The sequence below is a fragment of the Phoca vitulina genome, unplaced genomic scaffold (assembly GCF_004348235.1).
Source record: "Phoca vitulina isolate PV1807 unplaced genomic scaffold, GSC_HSeal_1.0 scaffold2, whole genome shotgun sequence".
In the NCBI taxonomy this organism is placed as follows: domain Eukaryota; kingdom Metazoa; phylum Chordata; class Mammalia; order Carnivora; family Phocidae; genus Phoca; species Phoca vitulina.
In genome coordinates, this window is record NW_022589705.1 from 6,414,776 (window position 1) to 6,436,251 (window position 21,476).

At 40.6% G+C, this 21,476-nt stretch overlaps 1 protein-coding gene across 1 annotated transcript in view; it reads left to right on the plus strand.

The window, feature by feature from the left end:
- The window catches only part of DENND2C (DENN domain containing 2C), a 35,477-nt gene extending 15,626 nt beyond the window's left edge, over positions 1-19,851 (plus strand). The window contains exons 7-18 of the mRNA XM_032420972.1: positions 30-217; positions 2,963-3,072; positions 4,650-4,719; positions 5,453-5,530; positions 6,094-6,234; positions 7,248-7,396; positions 8,328-8,505; positions 11,809-11,850; positions 12,772-12,877; positions 17,473-17,709; positions 18,373-18,459; positions 19,639-19,851. Of these exons, the coding sequence (XP_032276863.1) occupies positions 30-217; positions 2,963-3,072; positions 4,650-4,719; positions 5,453-5,530; positions 6,094-6,234; positions 7,248-7,396; positions 8,328-8,505; positions 11,809-11,850; positions 12,772-12,877; positions 17,473-17,709; positions 18,373-18,459; positions 19,639-19,670 (1,418 nt within the window). The 3' untranslated portion in view covers positions 19,671-19,851. The remainder of the gene's footprint in view (positions 1-29; positions 218-2,962; positions 3,073-4,649; positions 4,720-5,452; positions 5,531-6,093; positions 6,235-7,247; positions 7,397-8,327; positions 8,506-11,808; positions 11,851-12,771; positions 12,878-17,472; positions 17,710-18,372; positions 18,460-19,638) is intronic.
- The last annotated feature ends 1,625 nt before the right edge of the window (positions 19,852-21,476 follow it).

Consider the following 21,476-nt stretch of genomic DNA (forward strand, 5'->3'; position numbering starts at 1 on the left):
AGAAACAGCGCTCCCTGGTTTCATTGCAGATCGCCACAAGCGATTAGCGCAACTGCAACAGTCTTCCAAGAGGAATCCTCACTACCAGACCTTGGAGAGGGATCTCATTGAATTACAGGAGCAGCAGCTCTTTGAACTTTTTGTGGTGGTGTCTCTACAGAAGAAACCATCAGAAAGAAGCTACATTCCCCAAGTCATACAGCAGTTCCCTAGCAAGGTAGGTGTGAGGAGACCAAGAGGCATTCGGGAATATTCTTGCGTCTCTGTGTGTATTTGATTTCCTCTCTTCTTTTTATTGTGATCTGAAGCAGCTTTTACCACTACTGTACCTCTTGTGGGATCTGGTAGGTGAATCTGATGACATCTCCTGTCAGGCCTGAGCTACAAACAAGGGCAAAAAAAAAAGCTCATTATCCAAGCTGGTTTTTTATTATTTGCTCTGCTGTTTACTAAGTGCCCTTTAGCAAGTTGCAAAGCCTCAGTTTGCTCATTCTTAATGAGGAGCACGATAAAGATGGCAGAATAGGGTAGCCGTTTAGAGCATGGACTCTAGGCCAACAATGCACCTGCCACTTACTAGCTCTGTGACCCTGAGCCATTCCTAACTGCTCTGTGCCATGGTTTCTTCATTTGTAAAATGAAGATAATCATCATAGTGTCTATCCCACGGAGTGGTAGTGAGGATTAAATGAGCCGTATAAGGCACTTAGAATAGTGTCTAGCATATAGTCAGCACTATAGAATGTTATCTGTCATTAGTGAGGGTTTAATGAGATAACGTATGTAAAGTGCTTAATGCAGTCCCTGGCTCATAGTAAGCACTTGATAAATGGTATCCATTAGTAACAATATTCTTTGTTTTTTTTTTTTTTCTACCTTATGCCTCAGGGAGCATAATATGAAATCCCACTAGAAGTTGAGAGACCCTAGAAGAAAAGAAAAATTGTTGTATTTTATTTTGTATTTAATTCTTCCTGCTTTTTGAACAAGGGCTCCACAGTTTGATCTTGCACTCTGCTCTGCAGATGACGTAGCTGGCCTTGGTAAGGAGTGGCCCTTTTACATAGGGACATTCACTCACGCTCCATCTTACTACTTGGACCACTTCTCTCATTTACATTATCTGCTCAGCTGCTTTAGGACTTGGGGTTTAAACCCTGAGATACATGTGTCACCAAAAAGAGCTAGTGAAGCACGACTGTATGGGAATGGAATCTAAGAGATATTTCCTGTGTGACCTTTCATTTAAAAAAAAGGGCTCAACAACATTCCTACTGTAAATAAGTCAGTGTTTAACTTCTTATAAAATTCTTCAATGTAGCCTGAGAGCACAGTGTCACAACACTGAGCCATACAAGTCATAATAATGTAATCCAGATAGTCTCGAGGAATCAGATTTCCTGTAAAGAGGAGCTCAATTTTTTCCCTATTTTCAATTAGTCTTACATTTGCAGAGAGAAGGCTTGAGGTTGAACCTGTTTTCAACAAAGCCTGAATTAAGAGACTCAGAACCAGCTAAGGACCCAGTTGACTCTGGCAGGGATTCAGGGATATTTCTAAGCCAAGTTACTCAGCATCTTTGTGCATTAGGCTCCTATAAGTTAAGGTGGGAAAGAGCTGATCAAGTCTCTCTTGATTGTGTTGTGGAGAATCTTAGATGAAGATGATTGTCTGTCATTTAACAATATAAAAATAGGGGCACCTGGGTGGCTCAGTCGTTAAGCGTCTGCCTTCGGCTCAGGTCATGATCCCAGGGTCCTGGGATTGAGCCCTGCATCGGGCTCCCTGCTCCGTGGGAAGCCTGCTTCTCCCTCTCCCACTCCCCCTGCTTGTGTTCCCTCTCTCGCTATGTCTCTCTCTGTCAAATAAATAAATAAAATCTTAAATATATATATATATAAAAATAACAGATATTAGACAACTAAAATTTTGTTAGAATGCTTTTCCAGGGGTGCCTGGGTGGCTCCGTTGGTTAGGCGTCTGCCTTCGGCTCAGGTCATGATCCCGGGGTCTTGGGACCGAGCCCCACATCGGGCTCCCTGCTCCGCATGGAGTCTGCTTCTCCCTCTGCCTCCCCCTCCCCCTGCTTGTGGCTCTCTCTCTCTCTCTCTCTCTCTCTCTCTCTCTCTCTGTCAAATAAATAAATAAATACATTTTTTAAAGAAATGAATGCTTTTCCATTTCTGAAGAGCTTAATATTCAGGTGACTCAGAATGGCTGCATGGTCTGTTTAGAAATTAAATTAAAGGATACATTATATTAGTTACATGAAAGTAATATGGTTATTAGACGTATTATCTGCTTGTTTTAGTACTAATTTTTAAAGGTCTCTTGGTATAACTAATTTTAGATTGTTCTTTGACGTACAATATCGGACTTGTGCAGAAGGGTCTTCCATGCTAAAATTTTACAGGAAGTTGCAAACCAGTAATTAGTTAGAAAAGATTATATGCTAAGGGAAATGATTATATATGGGGTAGATTTTAAAAATAGTATCTTTTCTAAATAACATTCACCTGCCTTTTCAAAACATCTTTGATTATTGATCAGAGGGTATCTGGAGCTATCTGGGTTTTTGCTATCAGCATATTATAGAATCGATTTTTATTTGATGTCCTGTGATTCATAGAAATATCGTGTTTGCCCTAGTATGTGAATCCTGAATTAAGATTCTATCTCTAGACTAGAAACTATTTTCAGTCACCTCTTGCATCAGATTATAGGATCCCCACAAGTAACCATTTCTATGTAAAAATCAGATTCTTTATTCTTAGTAACTCTGTTCTCTGTGCATCTTCAGTGATTATTGGTCTTGGCCTTCCTGTCGAGTTAAACAACAAAAAACCATGGTGAGATGACTACCTAGGCTTATCAGAGACCTCTTTTCCCGAGACTAGGCTGTTTGTATTTCTGGTCTCCACTTACATAGAATATTTGTCACCTAAAACATTATCTTTTTCAGGGTGATCATGGCTTTAAGCAGTCCAAAGACACTGAAGAGAGGCTCAAAGTTATCCCCAAATTTTGTTTTCCCGACTCAAAGGACTGGGTGCCAACCTCAGAACTCAAGAGGTAAATAGGCTCCTTTATCTGATTTCTATTTGTTGGAACTGCAGAAGTAGAATCAGAATGTTTGTGAAAAGGGTAGAGCCAGCAGTTAAAGTTACGTGGACACTGTGGCAGGTCAAGGATGCTGTGGGAGAAAAGGAAGAAACGGAATTAGAACATTTCCTATGTAAGTACAAAAAAGAAAAACACGGAATAGTTTCAGTATCAAAGGGAAAACAAGTTTGAGAATCTGTAGTTTACCAGTTCTGTGGGCGGGGGAAACGTTCCATTTCACATACAATCAGAAATGCCACCAAGCGGACAGAAAAAGGAAAGAAGACTTGAGCTTTGGGACTCTCCTTAGAGGGAGGTAGAACAGAGCAGTGTCTGCACCTTGTTTGTCCTTCAAGTGGACGGAAGCCCAGGTGGTACGTTCCCCTGCGGATCTTGTACGAAGGGAGGCTCCAGATTGGGAGGTGTGAGTGTATTGAGAAGGGAAGATCAAAAATTTCTTCCTGGGATCTACAGGGAACCATGTTCAATCAATAAACGTCCTCATCTCTGAATCCTGCTTGTCAATAGATACCCGCTTTGTTCAGAACTGTGATTATTGACCAGGCTATTTAGACTGAACAGCGTGACTCTGGGAAGCACGTCACATGCAGGTGCCCTGCTGGCACACGGCCTCCCCTGTGGCCTGAGCGGCTGCTCTGCCTTCCATGTCACGTCGCCTCCCATCTGAGCTGCTGTGCCCCCTAACCGGTTGGGCCTGATGGCCTCTGTCCTCTCTGAGCCGTCAGTCCTGACGCTCTCCTGCTGTCGCGTGCGCTGCTCACGGCACAGGCGCCTTGTTTCACACCGGCCTGGCTGCTCCACAGCTGGCTTTCCTCCCCAGCCAGTTATATGGGGTTGTTTTCTGGAACATTCGGAAAATACAGAGGAGTAAATAGAAAGCAGAAATTATAAGTCACTGGCATTCCGGTACTCAGAGATAGTAACTCAATATTTTGGCGTACTTTCCATCTTTATTTTTGGCCATATAGAGACATATGTATTCACTTTTCAGATTTAGATTCCTTTGATTATTAATGAATTTCTTCCTCGGCCTTCTTTTTGAAAATTACCTATGCAGAGCTTTTGTCCATGTTCCCAGCGAGGAGTGGGTAATTTTCCTATTAGCTTTTTTACATCAAGGATGTAGTCCTTGGCCTCTCACTGTGCCGTAGGACCCCTCAGAACTAAATGGAAGAATTTGGAAGGGAAAAGGAGCTTATCCAAGCTTACCTAAATGTTAGACTAAGTTGGATATTCACTAAAAGGAAGGTAGGCTTGACTAACAGCTAGACTGGATGACTAAGAATGTAAAAGCACATAGTGGCATCAGCATGTCTCCTGTATGTACACTCTCACCCCCGTGCCAGGCAAGACGTTCTCAGGCCTGGACATTCTCCCTCGGGAGGAAGGTGACTTGCAATCAATGTAGTATTAATGCCCCCTCTCACATCACAAAATGACTGTCGGACAGTAATTTTCAGTTGTCTGTTCCATGAAGAATGTCGTAAGCGGCTGTTTAGATCTCAAACCATTGACTCTTTTTTCAGTGAAACATTCTCCTTTGTCTTAACTGGTGAAGATGGGAGCCGGTGGTTTGGTTACTGTAAGAAGCTCTTGGTAAGTACCAGACTTGTGCTACAGCTGGGGTTGGTCAAGTCAGACTAGGAACTTCAGAAACCCTATTTCTGGATGAGTTTGAGGGCTGCTTAATGATCCGTGTATTAAAGAAGCTATGTTGGGGCACCTGGGTGGCTCAGTCATTAAGCGTCTACCTTTGGCTCAGGTCATGATTCTAGGGTCCTGGGATCCAGCCCCTTGTTGGGCTCCCTGCTCAGCGGGGAGCCTGCTCCTCCCTCTCCCTTTGACCACCCACCCCTACTCATGCTCCTGCTCTCTCTTTCTCTATCTCAAATAAATAAATAAAATCTTTTTTAAAAAGCTATGTTAGCTTTTAAATAGTAACAGCAAGCTTGGAGTTAGCCACAGTATTCAGAATAAGAGGGGTACAGACTTACTTTATTTATTTGTCTGTTTGCCTCTTTTTTATTTGTTTGTAATAGATGAAGAAACCAATGACAGAGTGGCTAGATATCAGTCTGGGTCTGTTTGAGGGATGGACTACCGTGTGCCAATCGCGGGAGCTCTGAGTTACTTTCTTCTTGCTTAGATGCCTCCACTAAAGCTGGAATAAATCGTGCTATCATATTTTAGCGTTTCCCATCTTTTGGTATTCAGTGAGGATGAGAACCTTGGTTTCTAGTCTGTACTGAAGGCCACTAAGAGAGTATTAATAGTTCCAATGAACAGACTTGTGCTGCGTCATGGTTGGCTTTGATGTTTTTTCTTTTAGCCGGAAGGCAGAGGGAAGCGACTCCCTGAGGTCTACTGCATGGTCAGTCGCCTCGGCTGCTTCAACCTCTTTTCCAAGGTGAGTGCAGCATGAGCCCTGGGGAAGGTGCTGTGCTTTCTGGGCTCTGAGTAAGTTTTCGTCTCTGCTGATGTCACTAGGCAATGTTTAGTGACGTAGACTCTAACATACTACTTTAGGATGGGTTCTCAGCAGGAGATTAGAGCGGTAGGTTTGAGGGTTTACATTCACGTCTCTAATCCAGACGCTGTTGTCATGCCATCCTCGTTTTGGTTTGCCAAACCTCCCAGCTTCAAGGAGAACATGGCCTGAAGCTCGTCTTGTCTCCTGCCTTTCCCAGACCCCACACAACAAGATATAATTGTCAGTGTCACCTTCTCTGCCCTTACCTGAGTCAGATGAAAGGGGCTCCTCTTCTAAAAATGAGTTGATTTATTTGAGTAACTTTTCTTGGGGATGTCAAGATACCCCCAAGAGATATGATGCCTTTAATGAACGTTTATTCGTTGCGGAAGCTTATCTGTCTTAAAATCTTTTGGTGTGATTTTCAAGTTTGCGCATCATGTTTGGCAGTTCCTTATGTTTTTGAGTCCCTAAAAAAATAACATCCGTTGCATGTGCAGATTCTGGACGAAGTAGAGAAGAGAAGAGAGATGTCTCCAGCCCTGGTTTACCCATTCATGCGAAGTGTCATGGAAGCTCCTTTCCCAGCTCCTGGACGCACCATCACAGTTAAGAGCTACCTCCCTGGGGCTGGCGATGGGGTAAGTTAGCTCATTTTGAAAAGGTCTGATAGACACCAAAAAGCATGCCTTACACTAATAGGCAAAGTTTCCAGAAGCCTCACGGCATAATTTTCCCTTTTCCGTAAACTGTGCAGAATATGTTTTGGTACCACAAAACACTGGAGAAATGTCCAGTTGATCTGTGAGATAGTTGAGCCTAGACCCAGGAGCCAGAGGTTTTCGGTCTCTCATTGATTGAGCCCCTCCCTAGTAATTTCAGTGTGATAAATGAAGATTATACATGCTGTTGTCAGGTGGGATAAAATATTTTTTTAAAAGATTTTATTGATTTATTTGAGAGAGCACAAACGGGGAGCAACAGACAGAGGGAGAGGGAGAAGCAGACTCCCCGCTGAGCAGGAAGCCTAACATGGGGCTCAATCCCCGGACCCTGAGATCATAATCTGAGCCAAAGGCAGATGCTTAACCAAATGAGCCACCCAGGCACCCTGGGATAAAAAATTTTATCAGAAATTTACAGCTTGGAAACAAGGTATTAGGGGACACCTGGCTGACTAGGTCAGTAGAGCATGCCACTCTTGATCTTGAGGTGATGAGTTCAAGCCCCACGGTGGGTGTAGAGATTACTTAAGAAAATAAAATCTTGGGGCGCCTGGGTGGCTCCATCGTTAAGCGTCTGCCTTCAGCTCAGGTCATGATCCCAGGTCCTGGGATCGAGCCCCGCATCGGGCTCCCTGCTTGGCGGGAAGCCTGCTTCTCCCTCTCCCACTCCCCCTGCTTGTGTTCCTGCTCTTGCTGTCAAATAAATAAATAAATAAAATCTTTAAAAAAAAAGAAAAGAAAATCTTTTAAAAAATCCTATTCATAATAAGGTATTAGGTCTTGGGATTAGTGGAGGCAGCTTCACAAGCTCTGTAGCAAAACCTCTATCCTGAGTTTAACCTGTAAAAGAATGACGGGATCCATTGATGATGTCGTTAGGGATGTTTTCCAATCTGAACTCCCCTGATTCAAATTCTTTCATTTTTCAGTCCATTGAACTCTGCCGACCACTGGATTCCCGATTGGAACATGTTGACTTTGAATGTCTCTTTAAGTGCCTGAGTGTGTGCCGTCTCATCCGGGTCTGTGCCTCCCTCCTGTTGGAACGGAGGGTAATCTTTGTTGCCAACAGCCTAAGGTGAGAAATGTGTAGAATATGTCACTTCCTACTGGTATTTTACTTGTTCTCACTATTTTAAAATTTGGGCATATTGAAAAACTGTAGATCTCGGTTACCTAAGGCCATAGTGACATGGACAATTCCAAATGGTAAATAATCCAAAAGCTGTTTGCATTAGGCTAGAGCAGTGACCTTGAGATTGCAATTAATTTATCTTTCTAAATGTGTTTTACTTACACTGTTGTTCCAAATTCATGTTGCTGAAAACAATTCATATTGCTGGAATGAATAAGTCACGGGAATAAAAGGTACAGCATAGGGAATATAGTCAATGATAGTGTAATAGCATTGTGTGGTGACAGAAGGTAGCTACCCTTGTGAGCATAGTATAATGTACAGAGACTTTGAGTCATGGTGTTTACACATGAAAATAATATAACGTGCATCAACTATACTCAGAATTTTTTTTAAAAATTGGTACTGCTTTTCTAAGTACACACTAATTTTTAGCAACCATAAATTATGGGAAAAAGCTGGTTAAGACTAAAATTTTCCAGGGCGCCTGGGTGGCTCAGTCGTTAAGCATCTGCCTTCGGCTCAGGTCATGATCCCAGGGTCCTGGGATCGAGCCCCACATCGGGCTCCCTGCTCCGCGGGAAGCCTGCTTCTCCCTCTCCCACTCCCCCTTCTTGTGTTCCCTCTCTCACTGTCTCTCTCTGTCAAATAAATGAATAAAATCTTTAAAAAAAAAAAAAAAAAAGACTAAAATTTTCCAGTAAATTAAGTTAAAAACTTAAATAAAATGTTAAAAATTAATGAGTGATCACAGCATCATTGATCTGTGATCAGTGGTCACTAAGCAGTGTCAGTTTGTAATTCTGTAACATAATATCTGGACCATTCCGCATGTGTTGCTCAGTATGACACCATTGGCTTTCTTCTCTCCTAGCACCCTGTCCAAATGTGGCCATGCTGTGGTCGCCACACTGTATCCATTCACCTGGCAGCATACCTACATTCCAGTCCTCCCAGCGTCTATGATTGACATCGTGTGCTCACCCACCCCATTCCTTATTGGAATCCTGTCTTGCTCCTTACCACAGCTCCAGGACCTACCCATTGAAGAGGTAAGATGGGAGAAATAGTACCTATGGAAAAGACAGGGCACTGACAAATGAAAACAAATCACCTTAAAGAATGATGGAGCTGGGGGCGCCCGGGTGGCTTAGTCAGTTAAGCGTCTGCCTTTAGCTCAGGTCATGATCTCAGGGTCCTGGGATCGAGTCCTGTATGGGGCTCCCCGCTCAGCGAGGAGTCTAATTCTCCCTCTCCCTCTCCTTCTGTGATCTCTCTCAAATAAATAAAATCTTTAAGAAAAAGAAGAATGATGGAGCTGTGATTAATATTAATACATAATTATTATCAATATATTATGCTATCATATTTTTGTATTGATTTATTAAAGTGAGAAAAATTCTGTAGTACACATGAATCCAAAGTTGTATCTTAGTTACAGTAGTGTGCCATGGGCTCATTCTTGTCTTACTCCGAAGGGTAGGTCTTTTTGTTCGTTTTAAGTCAAACACAAGAACTCCTTTGGGTTAACTTAAAAAATTGTTTCAGGGGTGCCTAGGTGGCTCAGTTGGTTAAGCGTCTGACTCTTGGTATTCTTGTTGTGATTTAATTTGCATTCCTGATTACTCTTGGGGGTGAGCATCTTTCTATGTTTATTGGCCGTTTGAATATCATCTCTTAAAAATTCATTATCTGGGGCGCCTGGGTGGCTCAGTCAGTTAAGCGTCTGCCTTCGGCTCAGGTCGTGGTCCTGGAGTCCCAGGATGGAGTCCCACGTCAGGCTCCCTGCTCAGTGGGGAGTCTGCTTCTCCCTCTGACCCTCCCCCCTCTCATGCTCTCTCCCTCTCAAATAAATAAATAAAAATCTTTAAAATATAAAAAAAATTCATTATCTTTCTCCTGGATTATTTACCCTCATTGATTTGTAAGAGGTATTTTTATATTCTGGATATCAGCCTCTTTGTGGCATGTCTTTTTATTCTCCAAAAAGGTGTTTTTTAATGTACAGAAGTTCTTCATTTTAAGGTAGTCATAATTATCAGTCTTTTCCTTTATGGTTAGTGTGTGGGTTTATTTTATTTAATTTTACTTTATTTTATTTTATTTTTGTGAACTGTTTATGTTTTTCTTTATATTAACTTCATGGAGATATCCTCCGATATCATCTCCTGGAAACTTTGGTAGCTTTATTATTATGCCTTTAATTTTTTATTCTGAATCCCGGGACCTGAATTTTTTTTTTTTTTGTATATGATAGGAGGTAGGGGTCATTTTATTTTTTTTAATATGGATAGCCAACTATCCTAGTACCATTTATTGAAAAGATTGTTCTTTCCCATTACTCTGCTGTGTTAATCCCCACCTTCTTTCTATTGAGCTATAATTGACATATAACATTGTATTAAGGTTAAGGTGTACAACATAATGATTTTATACATGTAAACATTGTGAAATGACTACCACAAGAAGCTATACCTCACATAATTACAATTTTTTGTTCTTGTGATGAGAACTTTTAAGATCTGCTCTCTTAGCAATTTGCAGATATACAACACAGGATTGTTAACTGGAGTCACCATGCTGCACAGTACACCCCAGGGCTTATTTATCTTACAAGTGGAAGTTTGTGCCTTTTCACCACCTTCGCTCATTTCGCCCACCGCCCACCCCCCCACCTCTGGCAATCACCAGTCTGTTCTTTGTATCAGTTTTTTTAGATTCCACATATCAGTGAGATCATACATTATTTCTTTTTCTCTGCCTGACTTATTTCACTTAGCATAATGCCCTCCAGGTCTATCCATGTTGTCATAAATGGCAGGATTTTTTTCGTTTTTATGGCTGAATAATATTCATATATATATATATATATATATATGTATACACATTACATATATATATATATATATATATATGAATCTCATATCTTCTTTATCTGTTCATCCACCAAAGGACACTGAGGTTGTGTCCATATCTTAGCTTTTGTAAATAATGCTGCAGTGAACATGGGGGTGGGGATATCTTTTCAAGATAGTAATTTCTTTCTTCTTCTTCTTCTTTTTTTTTTTTTGGATATATGCCCAGAAGAGGGATTGCTGGATCACATCCACATGGTAGTTCTATTTTTAATTTTTTGAGGAACCTCCATACTGTTTTCCGTAGCAGCTGCACCAGTTTGCATTCCCACCAACAGTGCACGAGGGTTCCTTTTTTTCCACATCCTCACCAACACTCGTTATTTCTTGTCTTTTTGATAATAGCCATTCTGACAGATTGAGGTGATATCTCACTGTGGTTTTGATTTGTATTTCCCTGATGACCAGTGATGTTGAGCATCTTTTCATGTGCCTCTTGCCCGATTTGCATTTATTTGGAAAAACGTCTATTCAGTTCCTCTGCTCATTTTTTTTTTTTAAGTAAACTCTACTCCCAACATGGGGCTTGAACTCAAGATCCCGAGATCAAGAGTCACATGCTGCACTGACTGAGCTAGCCAGGAGCCCCTGCTGTGCTCATTTTTAATAGGATTATTTGGCATTTTGTTTGTTTTTCTTTGCTTTTGAGTTCTATGAGTTCTTTATATGTTTTAAATATTAACCCTTTCTCAGATATATAATTTGCAAATATTTTCTCCCATTTTGTAGGTTTTTTTATCATTTTATTGATGGTTTTGATAGGGATTACATTGAATCTGTAAATTACTTTGAGTAGTATGAAAATTTTAACAATTTTCTTCTCATCTGTGAGCACAGAATATCTTTCCACTTACTTGTGTTCTTCAGTTTCTTTCATCAGTGCTTACTGTTTTCAATGTACAGATCTTTTGCTTCCCTGGTTAAATTTATTCCTAGGTATTTTATTCTCTTCGATGCAGTTGAAAATGGGATTGTTTTCTTAATTTCTTTTTCACATAGTTCATTGTTAGAGTATAGAAACACAGCTGAGGGGCGCCTGGGTGGCTCAGTTGTTAAGCGTCTGCCTTCAGCTCAGGTCGTGATCCCGATCCCAGAGCCCTGGGATCGAGCCCTGCATTGGGCTCCCTGCTCCGTGGGAAGCCTGCTTCTCCCTCTCCCACTCCCCCTGCTTGTGTTCCCTCTCTTGCTGTGTCTCTCTCTGTCAAATAAATAAATAAAACTTTTAAAAAAAAGAAAGAAAGAAAGAAACACAGCTGATTTTTGTGTTACCAGGTGCCTGTTACCCAGGCGCCCGTTACCCAGGCGCCCCTGAACTTAATTTTGTTTAACACTATTTCCATTGCTTGAGAGAATCAACATATTCTTCCTGATCTAGTAGTGCCTAATTTATGTCTCTGTGAATGTCTCTGGTTTAACCAACCTGGCTCCTTGATCCCATAGGTGCTGATAGTTGATCTCTGTGCAGACAAGTTCTTACAGGAGGTAAGTGACAAATGAGCTGATTGCATGATGTTTGGGGATAATTGGACAGAAAGTATGTGAAAGTACTTAGAGAAGATGACTCAGGCAAGACTTTTAGTTCCTACACATACTTGACACCATGCCCAATCATACAGGATTGACCTGAAAATTGGGTTAGGTTTATAGCTGTCTCTCCCAAAGAAGGAAGGAGGAAAGAGATTAAATGTCATTATCAAAAGAGGTAACCCTTCTTTGACATCCAGATGGGTTGGTGTATAAGGCTCTAATTTAATTGAATTTAACAAGCATTCAGCACTGATTATTTCTAGATACTCTGTTAAAATCTAAAAGTGAGTAAGACACAGTTTGAGCCCTCAGACCTTATAATCTAACGATGGGAAGGGAGAGCAGACATATCTATAAAGCTTTAGAAACAGTGTCATAGAAATTTCTACAGGGTACAATAGGGGCAAAAAAAAGTGGTCATTTATTGTGGGTATTGAAAGTGGAAGGGAGAGTTAGCAAAGCCTTCTTGGAGCAAGCGCCCTGTATGGAACCTGTATATAAGTTTGTGAGCACTGAACACATGGTGAAAAGAACGTTTCCCAAGACTTTGTCTCCTTTCAAAACCAATTAGCTCATAACGTTTGAAACACTGCTTATTGGTGGATGACCCTTGTAATGCAGTGTAAGGCTTGCAGGTGAGAGATACTTGGTGGAAAGGTGCCAGAAAATGTCATAAGACATATTATTTATTTTCTTAATGTAGTTAAGATATGTGTACCATCACCATACTGAATTCTGCTCAATGTAGGGAAGGAAGGTTCAGACTGAGTCTTTAGCCAAAATCTATACAAAGTCACCTGTGGAATTTTGGGGACTTAGTGTACATTGCAGACTTTCTCACAGCTCATGAAAAAAATCTCAATTTCTTCTCTTAAGGTATCTGATGAGGACGAAATTCTACCTCCTAAACTCCAAGCTGCCCTGATGCAGATTTTGGAAGAACGAAATGAAATCTTGGCTCAGGAGCAGAATTTTTCACAAGGTATGAGACAGATGGTCTGAGGACTCAAAGTCAAGGCAGTAAATACTGAGTGGATGGCCAGCACCCTGCTAAAGGATGTACAGGAGTATGCCATCGGCTAGGATGTGGAAAGCTTGGAATCGGCTTCCTTGCCGCCCCTCAGATGTGCTAGACCCCATCTATTTCAGGACTTTGACACTCGCTGTGTTCCAGTTCTGGAATGCCGTTCCCCGGGATGTCCACATGGCTCCTGCTCCTCTTTCCTGCAGGTCCATGCTCACATGTCACTCTCTCAGTGAGGCCTTTCCTGACTGTCCTTTTAAAATTGTACCCGTTCCCTTAGTGCTCCGGCTCCGCTTCCCCTACCTTAGTTTTCTCCAGGGCTTTTACTGTCATCTGATGTGCTAGAAATGTCAGGTGCACGAGAGCAGCAACAATGTGTTTTGCTTTATCTCCAATACTTTAAACAATAGTCAATAAGTAGGTACTGGATAAATATTTGTTAAATAAGGGTGAAAAATATTTACCGAGCGGCTTACTCTGTACCAGGCCTTGTGCTCAGCACTTAGCATACGTCTTATTTCATCCTTGTAATATCCTTATGAAGCAGGTCTCATTATTTAATCCCCCTTTTACAGATGAGAAAACTAAGGCTATTTGCTGGTGGGGAACATTAAGGGAGGAGTAGGTTTAGAGAAATAATTAAAAGTTCCGTTTTGAATATTGAGATACCTATTGGATATCCAATACGTAGCAGACATTCAACTAGAGATATCAAGTAGGCATTCATATACATGAATTTGGGATTTAGGGAAAAGATTTGAACTAAAGACATACATTTAGAAGTTGCTGTTTTAAAGCTGTGGGACCAGATGAGGTAACCCTATAGAGTGAGTACAGGTAGAAAATAACAGATTTAAGGGTTGAGCCCTGGGTTGGCTGGTAATGGTGTGGTCAGATTTCCAGTGTTTGGCAGTAGGGAAGAGGAGGGGGATCCAGCAAAAGGCAAGAGCAGCTAGTGAAGGAGGAGAAAAAAACCAGGGGAGTAATATTAGAGAAGTTGAGTGAAGAGCGCATTTCACAAAGGAAAGTAAACAGTTATGTCTAATGCTACAAAGAGGTCAAGTGAGATGAAGACTGAGGATTGGTGGATTTGACAATGGGAAGAGCTTAGAGACCTTGGTAGCAGCAGAATCAGTGAGATGGTGGGAAGAAAGCGAGACTGGGGAAGGTTCAAGAGAGAATTGGAATGGCATTCAGCTTTTTGTAAAATTTTAACGGAATTACAAAGGGCCAAGAATAGTTTTAAGACGCTCCTGCAAAAGAACAACATTGAAGGGGCTGCCCTACAAAACATCAATTAATCATGAAGTCATAGTAATTAAGACTGTTTGGTTTTGGTTCAGAAATAAATAGAGCAAGGGAAGGAATAGAGAGAGAGTATACCGGCATAAGGAAACTTAATTTGGGTCAGCGCCAGCATTGCATATCAGCAGGAAAAGAATGAACCATTCAGTAAACAATAGTAGGGCAATTGGTTTTCCATATGAAAAGAAATGAAGAGGTTCTATACCTCACCCTATACACAAAACTAATTCTAATGAATTAAAGATTTATTATTGTTTGTTTGTTTGTTTAAGATTTTATTTATTTATTTGACAGAGAGACACAGCGAGAGAGGAAACACAAGCAGAGGGAGTGGGAGAGGGAGAAGCTGGCTTCCCGCGGAGCAGGGAGCCCGATGCGGGGCTCGATTCCAGGACCCTGGGATCGCGACCTGAGCCGAAGGCAGACTCTTAACAAATGAGCCACCCAGGCGCCCCTGAATTAAAGATTTAAATGTTAAGAGTAAGGGCTCCCGGCTGGTAAAAAAGAAAAGATTGATTAATAGGACACTTAAATTTTTAAAATTTCTTTTTTATTTTATTTTATTTATTTATTTGACAGAGAGAGAGAGACAGCGAGAGAGAGAACACAAGCAGGGGTAGTGGGAGAGGGAGAAGCAGGCTTCCTGCTGAGCAGGGAGCAGGACCCTGGGATCATGACCTGAGCAGAAGGCAGACGCTTAACGACTGAGCCACCCAGGCGCCCCAATTTTTAAAATTTCTGATCATTGAGGGACACCATGGAAAAGAAATAAAAAACAAGCTACAAACTAGGTGAAGATACTTTCAACAAATATAACCAACAAAGGAATAGTATCCAGACTTTATTTTTAAAAATTCCTACAATGCGATTTCAATAATAAAGAGATGAACAGCCCAATAGAAAAATGGGGAAAAGATACGAACGATCATTTCACAGAAGAGGAAATGTGAAAGGCCAATAAATACATGAAGAGATGCACAACTTCATCAAAATCTGGGATATGTAAATTAAAACCACAATGAGATACCATTTTGTACCCACCATATTGGCAAAAGTTAAAAAGTCTGACAATGTCAGGAGTTGGTCAGAATGTGTAAATTACTTCAACTGCTTTGGAAAAGCAATTGGGCATCATCTAGTAAACTTAAAAGATGTGTATATATCCTACAACCTGACAATTAAGTTTTTAGACACATACCCTAGAGAAACTCTTGCACATGATAATTAGGAAACAAGTACATAGTTTTCAAAGTAGCAGCATTTTACGTGATAGCAAAACCTAAAAACAACCTAACTGTTCATTGACAGGAGAATATAGCATTAAAAAAACATCTTAAAAACATGTATTGAATAAAACAGTAAGTTACAGAAGAATATGTTTTATGTAATGTTCGAAGATATACAAAACCTAATAGTATGTTGTTGGGGTTGGCTATGTATATATGTAGTGGAACTGTAACCTAAAGCAAGGGAATGATAAACCCAGTGTCGCTGATAACGGTCGCCCTCTACTGGAGAGTAGGGGAAGAACACCTCGGAGAGGGCATCACACAGGGAGCATCCGAGAAACCCTTGATGTTCTGTTTCAAGCTTTGTGGTGGGTACTGGTGTGTTCATTTCACTGGTGACCTTATGAAATATTTATACTTGTAAAAGAATATATAAGTCATTTATATTAAAACAGAAACAAATAATTGAAGATAAGTTATAGAAAAGCATAATTTTAAAAACAAAGGGAATTAGATTAAGAAAGGGTACAACAGGTATAAACAACTCTTCCAAGAGATTTTGCTGTAAAGTGGGAGAGAAATGGGACAGTAACTGGAAGGGGATGGGAGACGGGCCAAAGTGTTGACAATAAAAGTGGTGATGGACCATGGATTCTCAGCTGCAGGAGAGACGAGAAGGATATCTGTTGAACAAAATATAACAAAAATCTAGTTGATAATCAAGTGGAATGCCAGAAGAGACCTTAGAGATCACCTAATCAGCCCCCTCATTATGCAGATACAGGAAGAGAGCCAACAGGGGTAAAGCGAGTTGTGCACCATTTTACCATTGTTTCGCGGTAGAACTCTGACTAAACCTAGGTCCCTGATTCCCAGTCCAGTATGGAGCCCATGGAGAGAGCAAGCAACATTGTGAAGGGGAAAACAAATACTTTAGGTATGGAAGAAAAAGGAGGAGTCTAAGTTAAATCTGAGGTCTGAGCCTGGAACCTGAAAGGCAATGTATTTCATGTTACAGTGGTTAAGAATCACCTAACTTGGGAGTCTGGCAGCTTCTGTACCCTGTACCAGATGAGCTGACCCTGGAGAATGTCTTTGTTTTGAGCCTCAGTTTCCTCAGCTGTAATAAGGAAATAATACCTACTTCACTGGATTATTATATTTATAAAAGCTCTAAATACAGGGTCTGACATATCTTAAGAACTCAATAAATTATGGAATAGTGGTTGCTGTATGAAATGAGAAAGTTGAGAGAGAACTGATTGGTGGAGAAATAGAATGAATTTGGTTTCACACATGTATTGTTTGTTTATTTGATTCATATTTTACTAATTTCCAAAGGACCTGATTTGAATTTTAGACAAATGGAATTTAAGTGCTGGTGGGACAGCCAAATGATGATTACCCGTAGGTAGCCTGAAAATGTAGAAGGTGAGTTCTGGTGACATACAAGGGCTAGAGACGTAGGGTTGCAAATTATCAACATGGAAAGCCAACTCCATCTTTATGCCGGTTAGCTCTGTAAGGATGGGAATGCTGAAGAGAGGTGGTCTGAGGACCATGCTTAGGAAGAGGAAGAAGAGGCAAGAGAAAAACAAATGTTTGGTCATAAAAGCAGGAGAGGAATCCAGAAATCAGAAGAGTATAAAGTTGTGGGAGACGAGGAATGGGGAGAAGGTTAACACAAATGCAGCACAGAGTTTAAAGGAGAGACAAACAGAAAAGCAGATTAAATTTGGCTGGCTCTCACTGGTGGCCTTTGAAAGAGCAGTTACAGTGAGATCATGGATGTGCAAGCCAGGCTGAAAGATGTAATACGAGTATATGTGGGAAGAAAATAAAAGTAAAAATACGAGCTAATGGCGTTTTGTCGGTTGTGGAGTGTGCAAGGAAGCTAAGAATGAAGATTCTCAGTCCTTCAATCTGTGAGTTCTTATGCATCACTTTTATAACAATTTCCCATAAATACAAAACTTAGGGTTTTTTCTTTTCTTTCTTATTTTTCTTATTTTGCAGCAGATGTGACACTCAACTCTCTGGTGTCCGAGGCATTTGTGAGGTTTTTTGTGGAGGTAGTGGGACATTATTCTTTGAGCATGACTGTCACTGAGCATGGGGAGCGTGTATTCCAAAGGGAACCATTCCGTAAATCCCACACCTCCCGAAGTGTACGCCACTTCCTGGATCTCTTCATGGAAACACAGATGTTTGCAGGCTTCATCCAGGACCGAGAGCTTCGGAAAAGTGGGGTGAAAGGTCAGTTTTATCATGAAGTTCTCCCCCTGTATTTAGTGAGCCCTTGGAGGGTTTGAAAATAATATAAACAGGGGCGCCTGGGTGGCTCAGTCGTTAAGCGTCTGCCTTCGGCTCAGGTCATGATCCCAGCGTCCTGGGATCAAGCCCTGCATCGGGCTCCCTGCTCAGCGGGAAGCCTGCTTCTCCCTCTCCTCCCGACTTGTGCTCTCTCTATCTCTGTCACTATCTGTCTGTCTCTCAAATAAATAAATTTAAAAATTTAAAAATTTAAAAAAAAGAAAGAAAATAATATAAACAAAAAATGGTATAAAGCTACAAGGGCTCAAAATCTGAGTTATTATGGAAAATAGTTATTTTTATAATTTTGTTTTAGCTATGGAAGTACATTGGTAGTAAGCACAGAGGTTTTTTGTTTTTTTTTTAAGATTTTATTTATTTATTTGAGAGAGAGAGAATGGGAGGGGGGAGGGCCAGAGGGAGAAGCCGACTTCCTGCTGAGCAGGGAGCCCGATGCGGGACTCGATCCTGGGACTCCAGGATCATGACCTGAGCCGAAGGCAGTTGCTTAACCAACTGAGCCACCCAGGCGCCCAGCACAGAGTTTCATTTAAGTGATTTTTAGAAAGTATTGGACAATTTCACCAACGTGAGTTTTCCTTGTAGGTTTGTTTGAGGTCCGGGCCCTTCAGTATTTGGAAACAATTCCAGAGTCTGAGCCTAGTGGGATGAATAAAATTTTGCGGAGTCTTGGTGAGTTGTTGTGTTTTCTTGTTAGATAATGTGACTAAAAAACCTTTTGCAGAAAGTGTGCCTCATCACAAAACTTTATAATCAAATCAACAGTATAACCTCAAATAGGCTGACCAGAAACCACGACTGTACTTCCAAAGTGTTTTGGAGAAAAAGAAGTCTTTCTCAGAGGTCGGGATTCTCCATCAGAGTTGTCCTTGGGTCTGTTTTCCTCAGCATATCATAATTATTAATCTTTTCTAGGTCACATCACTGGGAGGATCTCATAAAAACTGTGGATCTTTTTCCCAGAAAAGTATGCTTAGAACATAAAAATTTGCATATAATTATAGGGTATTCATGGACCCTCCTGAAGCCCATCCGTGGACTCCAGATTAAAAACACCTGGTTTAGAAAAGGGCATCTGAGGCAAAAGAAGATTTCTACAAGTCTAATTTTACACGTCAGAAAGAAACACAGATGTTTATGATTTTTCAGTTATAATAATTAACTTTTTATTATCCTTTGTGATATTGGAGAACGGTGATGTGGTAGCCCAAAATAATGAAGAACTATATTCCATGGTGTTTATATGGGTCCTTGAAATATGTACCCCCGGTAACTAGACTTATCATAGGGATCATTTTGTAATGTATAAAAATATCAAACCACTATGATGTACACCTGAATCTAATGGGACATTGTATGTCAATTATACTTCAATACAAAAAGAAAAAGAAATATATGCCCCTAATTAAAATAAGGCTTTGTCCTTAAATAGCTGAGAGACCATGGACAAATTATGCCTTGGGTTGTTATTTCATCTTTATACCATGAGGTTAGATCAAATTGGTGGTCCTGAACTCCTATTACAATATTTTAATCTATGGGGAGTAAATGAAAATTTTCCCCACTGCAGGCTCCAAGAAATCTCTGGGGATCAGGCCAAGCAATTTTAGCCTATAGTCAAGGCTGAAAGCCACTGGATTATGTGATGTCTGAGTTCTCTTTTACCTCTACAATTAGACACATAGGGTTTGTTTATTTGTTTGGTAGTCAAACACATCACCTGCTAGCTTGAGATGGCAGCTTACTCCTGGGCTGTTCCGAATGACTAAGGTGTTAACCTCTTGCCTCAAATAATGTACAATAAATAAAAATTAACTAACGAGAGTTCACTCTACTTCTTTCTCCCTTTAGGAAGTAAAATGAAATTTCTGCAGAAGAAATGAAATCTTTGATTGACTGTCTCCATCTTAAATAGAACAGAAAGTGCCAAAGAAAATACTTCTCCAAGAGTCAGGATGCCTTGAAGTAGCCTCCAAAATCCTGGAAAGTTGAAAAGGTTACAAAGCAGTCCAGGTCATTGGAGGAGGATTCTCCTGTTGCTGCTGTCATAATCACTGGAGGATTGTTGGGAGTAGTCTGGAACCAATGTTCTCATTACTCTGCCTCCAATTTTTTTTTCAGTGGCCTTTTGTATTTAATTCTTGGGCTCACTCTTTGTGTTATGTGCTTAGTCTGTGAAGGCACTTATCTTTTAATAGGGAAAGATTTGGTGTTGCATTTTTTAAAAAACAGCTCAAAGATGAGCACAATGAGAGAAACGCTGAGTTGAAGGTACTGAGGAAGCATGGTAGAAGTGCAGAACGCATCCTACACGCATCATTCTCATCACTGAAATACCATAGCAGCTTGACACCTATGGGCTGTTTCAGCAGAGCTAAGGAATATACTCCTCATATATCTCCAGTTTTTGTTTTTTAGTCTAATGTTCTGTCTGGGGGAATCTCACTGATGTGGAAGCCCTATTTATTAACCCTGTTATTGAGTATCTTATACAAGTAGACACCTTGCAGCTCCTCCTCCACATCGTGTGGCACTTGAGTAGCTTGTCAACATTAAACTTCGTGGGATTATAGCTAACGGGAGAATATCCTTTCAAGGGCATGAGAACCCCCCCTTTTCTTAGTGTCCCCCATGTGCCATGTGTGATGGTACATGTATGTCATCTTATTCAGTCTTTAAGTCAACTTCATGAGATACTTTCATCTCCATTTTATTAATGAAGAAACTGGAATTCTAAAAGGTTAAGTAACTTGCCCAAAGTTATACAACAGAGCCAGAACTGAAGCCAGGACAATCCATTCATGATGAGCACAGAAAAAGTTGGTTAGTCCTGCAGATGGAAATTTGAGCTCTGTGGGATTATAGCTATTGAAAAAGTTTTCTTTTAAGCTGAAGTGTACCAGAGCCAATTTTCAGCTCTGAGGATAAGGGACTTCAAACTATAGGTGCCTAGATGTCTCTTTTTTGGTTCCCCTAGAATTGTAGGACTTTTTGCCCTAATTAAATTGGACTCAGACTATGAACATTCCTGGGCACTCACCACATAATCACCCTGACCCTTAATATCTAAAATAGTAGTATTGATTAGAAGGAGGAACTTACCAGTGATGGTGTAATTTTCATTGATAAATGTTATAGCAGATGTCAGTTTTCTTCAATTCCTGCTGATGGTTTTAACTGGCATAAAAATATTTATTCGAACTTAACAAAACCTTGTAAGTTGTATTATGATAGTTTATTGAGTTGTATTGTCATTACAGCCCATTCAGGTGTGCATGAACGAATCTGAAGCGGACCCCATTTAAAACCGGTGCTATATAGTTCTTACGGGTCTAGAAAATAGAACTGAGCCTATGTCTTGTTAAAAAAAAAAAAAATGTGTATTAAGCATCTTACCCCAGTGGGGCTCTTACCAGACATCTCTCCATTTGCCACTCCAATCTTGAGGGAAGAATTAGTAATTGGGAATTGTTTATAAAACGGGGGTAGGAGGTCTTACGGTGGTGAATCTTGACCGTCCCTCTGTGAGGAGACCTTTGCTTCAGGGATGGGGGTCTTATTTTATTCCCGTGACCTGAAGCTGCTTCCTTTTTCTTAGGTCTGTTTTATTTTGTTTTTGTAAAGTATTATGAGTTCCGGATATATTTGTAAAAAAAAATATTGCTCAAGATTTGTATAAAGTGTTGTTT